The sequence below is a fragment of the Camelina sativa genome, chromosome 14 (genome assembly GCF_000633955.1).
Source record: "Camelina sativa cultivar DH55 chromosome 14, Cs, whole genome shotgun sequence".
Classification (NCBI taxonomy): domain Eukaryota; kingdom Viridiplantae; phylum Streptophyta; class Magnoliopsida; order Brassicales; family Brassicaceae; genus Camelina; species Camelina sativa.
In genome coordinates this window covers 1,651,877-1,661,272 of record NC_025698.1, presented here as the reverse complement: position 1 = coordinate 1,661,272, position 9,396 = coordinate 1,651,877, and the positions used below count along the sequence as shown (strand labels likewise).

Here is a 9,396-nt window from a genome sequence, read left to right as displayed (position 1 = left end):
GGTGAGGTCACACAAACTCATTAGAAACCTTTTTGTTCTTTCAAACGAAAGAAGGGTCTTTGAACCTTTTGAAAACAGCGTCGATATCCGCCAAAACTTCTGGCGAAAACGGCCGCTCTGTCATCAGAAAAGCATCAATGTCCTCTTTTAGTTGCTCTACCGATGTGGCCCCAATGATCGTGCTCGTCACAAAGGGCCGGTCACGTACAAACCCGAGTGCTAACTCAACCGGAGTTAAACCGTGCTTCTTCCCCACCTCAATGTATTGTATGGTTGCTTCCTGACATCGGAAGAAAAATAATATTGACCTCAGAACCTTTCACCGCGTGGCTTTTTACAACTACATTCAAGCTGATAGCAGTTTCTTAATTGTTACACTACATAAAAAGATGCAAGCATAGTTGGATCAAGAACAAACCTTGGCTAGGGATCCCTTGTAACGTTCCATGTATCCTGGGAAAAGATTTAGCCTTGCATTTTTTGTAGTTTCAGAGTCTGGAGCCAAGTACTTCCCAGACAACGAGCCACCTCCAAGAGGGGAGTAAGCAAGCAAGCCAACATTGCAATTTTTTGGGTGGCATACTTCTACCAGATCAACTGTGATTTTAACCCAAAACAACAAAATAATTTTAGAGCATCCTCCTACACTCTTGCTCTCTAGGTTTTCAGAAATATATTTTACCTTCGAACCGGCATCTAACTAGCAAGCTGTAACCATTCTGGATGCTCACAATCTTTGGTAGTCCTTCAAGTTTGGCTGCATTAACAAACTCCATCACTCCATATGAAGTTTCGTTCGAGACACCGATGTAGCGAACCTGTTACAAAATTCGAGGAACACTTCAAAATTCTGTGTTCGAGGTTTACAGTATAACATCTGATTATTAACGAGTAGCACTACCTTTCCTTCGTCTACGAGATCCTTCAAGGCTCTTAGTTGTTCAGCAAATGGTACACTTGCTCTCCATTTCGACGTGTCATAGTAAAAATCACCGAAGAGTGGTACATATCGATCTGGCCTGGACTGAAAAAAAATTCAGTATCATGATTTTGAGACATTCGATGATGAATATAGAGATACTATGCCTATGGAATGGCGAAAAACTTTCTCAAACAATGTAGCATATGAATTAGGCTTAGACCACAAAATAAGGCGATGTTACCAGTGTATTTGAAGCAAATCAATGTAATCAGTACCAAGGCGCTTAAGACTTTTCTCAACACTTTCTTTGATATTAGCAGCATCTACACGCAGAACCTCACCACTGTCCCTTATGTAACTTGATCTTTCTGAGTATCCACATACTTTAGTTGCCAAAACAATCTGTTCAAAACAAAAAGAGAACATCAATAAAAAAAAATTAAAGCTTCAAGGAGGTTTTGCCGATTTAGAGAATATACTTGACAAAGACAGTGATGACTTCAAACACGAAGGGTAAAACTTTGCTAACAGTTATATATATCAGGTAAGAACTTCAAAGAGTCAAAGTCAGTATAAACTGGTTCCAACTCAATCCAACAGAATCCAAGAACTGCAAACACTACAATATGCAACCAAAACATGAAGGATGGTGATACCTTGTCACGTTGCTGAGACTTCAACCAGCTACTGATATAAAGATCGGTTTTTCCTTGAGTCTCCTTCTTCATCGGTATAGGGTACTGAAATAATATATGACTAAATAAATTAAAAAATTACCACAACAAATCTACACGTCTAAGCAAGTGCCAGAAAGCTAAACACAAGTGTTAAAATCTTATCAACTAAATACATATCTCATTCTGTAGATTCTTACAACAATACTCAAGTTCCCTCATCAAAAAAGCATTAATCAAGAGCTGCACTATAAACCAGAGCTCACCCACCATGGAGAGACATGGCTTAAAATGACATTTTCCACAAACCAAAAACTTCCCTATATCACAATACATGTGTTTATTATATATAAGACAGGGCAGAGAAGATATATATTTCTTTAGTTCATATATGCATAGTCAATAATCAAAACACATATACATAAAGCAAAAAAGATTCAAACTTTTTTCACCAAATTTGAAGAGAAATATGAACAAATAAAGATTTTTAAAAGAAAAAAAACTCACAGCTTCAGCAGTGTCAATACAGTTGATGCCCTCTTCAATTGCATAACTCAACATCTCATGAGCTTCTTTCTCATTATTTTGCTCTCCAAATGTCATCTGGAATTCGAAAAAAAATTCACATAAAACTTGCAATAATTCTATAAAGTAACCAAAACTAACAGTGCCAACAAAAAATTTGAATAAAAGAGATTCATCCTTACAGTGCCAAAAGTAACTTCGCTGATGTTAAGATCGGCGTCTCCTAATTTCCGGTACTCCATTGCATTCTTCTTCTTCGTCGACGCTTTCACCACAGCCGAAGTTCTCCTCCGAGCATTCGGTGATGGAGTTACACAACGACGCGTGAAGGGAACGAAGCCTCGAATGTAGTCAGTGCTGTTGCTGCCGCTGACCGTCGGAGTAACCGTTGAGAAGGTGACGTAAGATGACGCCATACCGGGGATTGTGGTGGACGTGGTTTTCGCCTTATCGCCCTACACCATATGATGATGATTCACGGTTTTGTAAACTATGGGCTTAAATTATTTTGGGCCTAATCTTAAAAGGCCCATAAAATATTTAATGCATAGTCTTTGGTTGTACCGTTGATCGATGAAATTTAGGTCAACTCTTGTTTCGTTGGATTTGATCGTATGCGTTTGCTAGATCTTGACCTTGCTAGGTTCGAATTACATCGAACACACTAGGATTCTTATAGTCATCTTGCTTCAAGCATGAACCATCCTGTTGTCTTTCTGTAGAAGTTGACCATCGATTGATTGAGTTGCTCTCATATCTGATTTTGGGATGGATTATATATAGTTAGACATATAAACAAACTGTTGTGGTTATGCAGGACAAATTGGGTACGCGCACAAATTGGTCAGCACCAAGCATGATTCCCCTTGCAATCATAGGGACAGAAAACGTCCACGCACCAGTCTCTTATTAATCCATCCACTTAAAATTTTCCTTATTCCCCACGTTTCTCTCCCAGTCTCCCACATTCCCACAACCAACAAACTAACAAAAACCTCTATATAGCCTTAAACCCCAAACACTATCCAAATTTCCTCATCAGAATTAGTTAAAAGAGAGAGAGGTAACGATCGGAGGTTGTGTTCGATCTCAGGAGAAGAAAAATGTGTTGTGGAAGGATTTGCATGCTATGCACATTCCTTGCTTTGGTGGTGATCGCTATAGGTTTGGTCTTTCGTTTTGGTGTTTTCAAACACGAATTCCACAAGATCCATGAAACTATTCGTCTAGATTGTGATCCGAGACTCGGCTGCACTGACGGTAGCCGCCGCGCTTACGGTTTCATAGCTCCTCCAAACAGATTCTAGTTGAGAAGGAAGACATAAGCTCAGCTTATAGATTTAGACGTTGTATTAATTATTCATTCTCATTGGTTATTGTATTGGATTTCGTCTTGTGTCTTTCTTTTTGTCTTTATGTTTAATTTCTAAATTCGAATGTTTGTTATTTAGTGATTTGATGATAATTATCATATCGCTTTGAAATTTATTTAAACGATGTCTTTCTCTATTACGAGCCCACTGTGAACATACACGATCTATAACCTAAATAAACAGTTATAGCACCGGGAATTTCTTGTAGCAAAAGCAACACCCTGAGTTACTTATAAGATTGGAAAGATACATAGCTTACATAATTATGAATCCTGGTATAAGAACTCTGGTTCATAACTCTGGTTCTTTTATAATTTGGAATTGTTTGTTTTGATGATCTTCGATCATCCCATTGAAGTCTATGTAATCGGTCACACACACGTTCTACCTAACTAGAGGTTTTTTTTTCTTTTTCTTTCGGAGCTCAAGCAAAACCTACAAATGGCTTGTACAGCCGCCTGTCGAGCATCTTAACTAATCAGCATTACACAACTAAAAATTCATCCCATCACGCAGATGGAAGCCTTTCTCTATGATTGTCCCATTGTTACATAAGCGTTCTAACCTAACTAAACAATTAGAGCATTAATACCTTTTTTGGGAGCTTAAGCAACTTTCTCAACTTCAAACCAAGCCCGTCGGGATCTTATCTCTTGATCACATTACAAAATTAAATGTTCAGTTGGTAAATTAAAATCGAGGATTCTGTCGAAAAAATCTCTTTCTTCTCTCCCAGTACAAACCGCCTCATTGACACCAACGAGAAAGACAAAAAGAAAACGAAAAAACTTCTATATATATATGAACGATTATTATTTTTTTTTTTTTTGGCATCTCAAATTCTCAATGGTCGGACAAAAAGAGACAAATGACAAATCTCAAAAACACCAACTAAATGAAAAAATTCAAAAGATCTTGCAGAGGTTTTTATGTTTTTGTCTTCTATACGTACCCATTTGGTCTTTCGCCGCCGCTACTCTTAGCTGTTCTTCTCTGCAGATCTGCTTCGTAGTGTTGGAACGCAGCATCAAGAGCCTGGCAAAGAGAATCGATTAAGATCAATTTTAAACCGGACTCTTGGTTTGGCTATATAAACTGGATATAGATGCAATAAGAGTTGAAAATATAAACTTAACCGAGACATAATGTAATACAACTCTTTCTGTATAAAACTAACCTGTTGCATTGGACGAACCAGTAAAGAAACCTGATGCCGGAGATCAGATTGCACTGACTCTTTCATTGCCTGAGTTACATGGAGTTATCAAGGAAACCGTACAGTATACCATATACAATAAGATTCGACTTCAATCTAATTTACCCAAATTTCATTTTCTTAAACGCATTGGTATAAAGAGATTAGGATCTACTATTCTACTGTTTTAACAGATATACTCCTAGTTGCTTATTTTGTCAGAAAGATGACGAATATCGAAGCTTACATCGAGTTTTGAATAAGTATTGGACATTGCATCCTTCAGCTTACCAACCTGCATAATAACAAAAACATCACAAGAACCCACAAAAGAGATTCGGTATAATAACTTGCTCTTGGTGTGTAATAAGTAAGATTAAATGTTCATCGAGAAAGCCTAGGAATCGATGTATGTAATTCTTGTATCGATGTATGTAATTCTTGTATCAAACTTTGGGATTGGGAGATTTGAAAATTACAATAAATTACCTTGGTATGAAGATATGGGGTCGTTATCGGATAAGATGACCAAAAATGTCTTAGTAATTCTTGTATCGATGTCCAATGCTGTAGATGAAAGAAGAAAGTCCTCTTATCCATAGGCATTACTACCCAATCTTCACTAATCAGTACATATAGAACTTCTTGTCACTTAGGACACTGGAAAATGTCGGACTTACGTGTAGAACTTCATCCTTAGTAGACTTTGGTAATCTGTCTAGAAAGCTCTCTCGTGGGTTCTTTCCAATTATATTTTTGGCAGTTGAGATAGTTCGGGTTAACGAACTGAAAACCTGAATAGGGTCGGCAATTTTTCGCTCAGGCAACAAAGCAATAAGTTATGGTTTCTTTAGTCAGCACACATTTTATTATGAGATAGAATAGCACCTCGAAGGAAACTTCAGGCTTAATCAACGGATCACTTAATCCTGTAGCTCTAATCTCCACAATGGATTCTTTTAGTAATCCATAAGCTTCATGGACATTTCTCTTTAATCCCTTTGCTCCTCTGGGTACATTGACGATGTTTCCTTGTTGAGATTCAAAGTAATCACGAGGATCCTGATTCCAAACAAGAAAGGGTAAGGGGATTAACGCAGCATCCATCATCAATTGTGAAAACCTTTATATTGGCAGAAATCCAAACCTTGATAGAAAGCGGGGCTAACGGGAAGTTTTGTGGTGCTTGAAGATCTTCCATTCCTGCTACCCGGGACATTCTTTCCAATCTCTCCTGATTAGCGTCCTTGGTGGTCTCCCCATCAGCTTTGCTTACTAACAGGGGTAAAAATAGAGATGGATAGCAAGGTCAGATGAATATAAAAAGTGGCATTGCCCATCGATTAGCACAGTAAAAAAAGAAGCAAACGCGAAACATAGTAGAATGAAACATCAAACCTTGTTTAACCCGTGTGAGAGCCTCTGCAACAATCCTCGTATCTTCTGAATCAACATCTGCTTACCAATTTAAAGGAATATTATTGTATATTTACCACCAAGAATTAAAGTCAAAAGGCCAACATAAATGTTTACACTTCGTGAATTGTCTACCGTTATAAAATGTTCAGATAAAAATATTCAAATGAGGTGCTTAGAGGTGTTTACCAATGCTTCTGCCTTCCAATACAACAGCAGCATGACGATTAAGATCTTGCAAAAGTGATCGTTTAAACTGGTCATTCTGTGGTTCAACAACATCCATGGTGCCATCACGCTGGATTCCGTGGTCCTGTGTTACAGGAATGTTAAATTAAGCACAATATAAGATAATTTGATACAGTGTATTGTAAATAATCTTTCAACCGCATACAAAGAGCACAATGTCAATGTCGAGATTAATGTTCTCTAGATATCAGTTTTGAGCTCCTTCTCACACATGCTAATATAAAAGTATCGGTCATGTGGATAAGCAAAAGCACTAATTCAGAATTATCTGAAAGAAACTAATTTTCTTGATTTAACAATTCTGATCAGGTTCGCTAAGAATTCTAGAAAATAAACATGTGACACATGGTTACGAATTTGATTCTTAACACCGTTAGTATAGTCCCAGTTCTTGCCATACTATTTCTTCTAGGGATAGACAATACATAAACACCAACACTAAAAACACCGAAGAAAGACATTTCTGTCTGTGTGAATCTATACAGTATTAACTGAACAATTAAAATTTCCTTTCAAACAGAATCATTGATGCGCTCTTTTGAAATTATCCAAACCTTTCACATACAGTGGTAGTTAAGTTACTTACCATAAGATGACTGTAGTCGTCTCCCTCGTCAGCCTCCATGTCAAGAGTTGGATCAACCCGTCTAATCTAAAGAAATAACATTTAAATCAGATGGATATGCCACATATATTTTCTTTCAAGCAAAATACATGGAAAATGATTAATCCATAGAAGAAAGCTAACCTTTTGACGAGTTTCCCGAGCCAAGATCTCATCAGGCTTTAGAAATACAGCGAGTTCCTCGTCCTCAGCAGCTTCTGCTGCAGCTACTGCTGTATTTTTGGTGCTGTAAAGATATTCTGCTCTAAAATATTTTGTCCAGAAGTCTTTTTCTGTCATCTACCGTAGGAAATAACTACGAAAGCCAGTTAAGATTCGTCTTATTTGAAGATTAAACCTATAAATAAAGATTGTCACGGTGTGCTAGTTTTTGTTACCTTACTGGGAACATAATTTATGAATGCCTGCCGTACAGCCGGCTTCTCAGCAAAAATCTGAAAGCGTAATGAAGAAAACATAAGTGAGAAAAGGACTGTAGCATGAATGAAGTAACATTTCAGTATACTTGCAATGAATTTACTGGCTAAGCAAGCACAAAATATATGGGGGGGCTGAACGGCTGTTAAACAAAGTTCATATTCCTCACTTAATAGTTTCACATTGGACTGTGTAAGTTCAAGCACATAAAGCAACCTGAACACCTATCAATGGATTTCTCACCCAATCTATCACTAACTGCGACTTCAGCCCCATTAAACAGAAAAACTTATGGTGACGAGCTTTGAGGATCCAACTTGGATTCGGATTCAGAAACTTATAGAGCACTTACACTAATAAGAAAAAACATAGTGAAGCAAAGAGCTCACCTGAAAAATGATCTCAGGTGTCAAGTTAAACGTCACTCTATTAGTCTGAAAGAAGAAAAATGAAGAAAGTGGTTAGTAGTAAACCAGCAGAGATTTCACATGATAATATGATTATTATATCAACGCATAAATGTAATTAATCCGAATATACATCAGTGTAGGTGCATCGTTTTTTTTCCAACACAAGCATGTACATGAACATGGTAACTAATGAGGCTGTACTAACTGCCAGGAAGGAGCTGAGAAAATGGAACCATACCCGTCCATCAGTAGATGGTTTGATGCCAGAAACCATCATGCTCTTAAGCCCGAGCTGCTGCTTTGACTTTCGGATGGAATCTTTACCAAGTAATTTCTAGGATCAGAATAAAGTCAGTAACTACAACGACATTCAAGAGAAGGAGAAGCAAGGGAAACAGAAAGGAAGTAACCTTCCTTGTAGCCCAGAATTCATCTTCCGTCAGGACTTTACTTTCCACGAATTGCTTATGCAATCTCTGCAGCTCACTTTATATACATGTTAGAAGGAACTTGATGAGCCAATGAAACTTAAAAAAAAAAAAAAAAAAGGCAACTCGACTCGATGTTCTGATTACGACGTACCTGTTTTCTTTAAGAAGCTTGAAGCGTAGCTCCAATTCTTTAATACTGAGTTGCTCGGTAGATGTCGAGACAGCTGCTTTCTTAGGTTCCTCGTCATTTTTATCAAGGGCCGCTGTTGATAGTTAAAAAAAAAAAAAAAAGGTTTACAGAAACAAGAGAAATAGTTCCCCAACCAACCAATAAAAGCAAAACAAAAAGGTAGATGGAGCTTACCGACGAAATCACGGCAAGTATGCATGTCGGGATAATTTTCAAACTCAAAGATATGATTCCGTCCCTGTAAACCAAATCAAGATGAGGAGGACTGAGCTGCTTCAAAATTCAGATAACTTTTTTGAAGCACAGAATGAAGAATGTCAAAGAGAAGGAAGAGACCTGGTAGGTAGTGAGATGGAGCCAAGGAGGTTTATTAGATGCTTCTTTGGTATTTTTATGACCTGAAAAAAAAATTGAAGAAATTTTTTGATAACAACTGTGCAATGAGTCTATGAATCAGAGAAGTGGTAACATACTTTTGATGTTTTTAGTCTGCACTTTGAGCTTTGAATCTGATTTGGGATCGTTAGGGACGAAGAGCAACATCACTTCGTTCTGCGAATTGAAGAATCAGTTAGAAGCAGATAGATAGATAGATAGATAGATGTTATTACTCAAAAACAAAAGAGAGCGAAAGGGAAAGCTCTTGTAAATATATATATATATATATATATCTTTGCAGCATACAATTCTGAGAAATCCAGGAGTTCCTGGATCTTTGATAGAGCTCTTGTATTTGACTCCTCGATTCTCCACTTGCTCACCAGCCATCTCAAAATCAAAATCGGTGGATCAAGCGAAGAAACTAGAATCTAGGTTTTATGCTCTCTATGAACCGAGAGAGAGAGAGAGAGAGAGAGAGAGGTGAGTTCCAGTCCTCTGCTCCTTCTTGGGAGGAAAGAGGCGTTTCTTTTTGTGGAATCGCCGAGCCCACCCGAATCCGGCCCATAACCACTTACTCTTTTTTTTTTC

General features: G+C 37.7%; 2 protein-coding genes across 2 annotated transcripts; both read right to left on the bottom strand.

Annotated features, from left to right (window-relative positions):
- On the bottom strand, window positions 39-2,585 carry LOC104738963 (protein tas-like). Its single transcript, XM_010459184.2, has 8 exons — window positions 2,304-2,585; window positions 2,104-2,199; window positions 1,579-1,662; window positions 1,164-1,324; window positions 902-1,019; window positions 683-818; window positions 419-597; window positions 39-280 (listed from the first exon to the last, which is right to left on the bottom strand). Exons 1-8 carry the CDS (start codon window positions 2,535-2,537, stop codon window positions 41-43), a joined length of 1,248 nt encoding a protein of 415 aa, XP_010457486.1. The 5' UTR covers window positions 2,538-2,585; the 3' UTR covers window positions 39-40.
- On the bottom strand, window positions 4,152-9,354 carry LOC104738962 (probable RNA polymerase II transcription factor B subunit 1-1). Its single transcript, XM_010459183.2, has 20 exons — window positions 9,112-9,354; window positions 8,901-8,979; window positions 8,764-8,825; window positions 8,602-8,665; window positions 8,389-8,500; window positions 8,217-8,292; window positions 8,045-8,140; window positions 7,786-7,830; window positions 7,357-7,413; window positions 7,103-7,258; window positions 6,941-7,006; window positions 6,295-6,418; window positions 6,088-6,144; window positions 5,837-5,964; window positions 5,578-5,751; window positions 5,370-5,483; window positions 5,179-5,256; window positions 4,937-4,984; window positions 4,672-4,740; window positions 4,152-4,529 (listed from the first exon to the last, which is right to left on the bottom strand). Exons 1-20 carry the CDS (start codon window positions 9,193-9,195, stop codon window positions 4,437-4,439), a joined length of 1,782 nt encoding a protein of 593 aa, XP_010457485.1. The 5' UTR covers window positions 9,196-9,354; the 3' UTR covers window positions 4,152-4,436.

Bases quoted from the DNA above. Each gene is read 5' to 3' on its own strand.
- LOC104738963 (XM_010459184.2), bottom strand. From the start codon at position 2,537: ATGGCGTCATCTTACGTCACCTTCTCAACGGTTACTCCGACGGTCAGC. The intron at 598-682 runs GTAAAATATATT...TTAAAATCACAG, and splicing joins AGTTAGATGCCGGTTCGAAG to TTGATCTGGTAGAAGTATGC. The intron at 281-418 runs GTTTGTTCTTGA...TTCCGATGTCAG, and splicing joins ACAAGGGATCCCTAGCCAAG to GAAGCAACCATACAATACAT.
- LOC104738962 (XM_010459183.2), bottom strand. From the start codon at position 9,195: ATGGCTGGTGAGCAAGTGGAGAATCGAGGAGTCAAATACAAGAGCTCT. The intron at 8,666-8,763 runs GTCTCTTCCTTC...TTTGGTTTACAG, and splicing joins TCCATCTCACTACCTACCAG to GGACGGAATCATATCTTTGA. The intron at 5,257-5,369 runs GTAAGTCCGACA...TTTCATCTACAG, and splicing joins CTAAGGATGAAGTTCTACAC to CATTGGACATCGATACAAGA.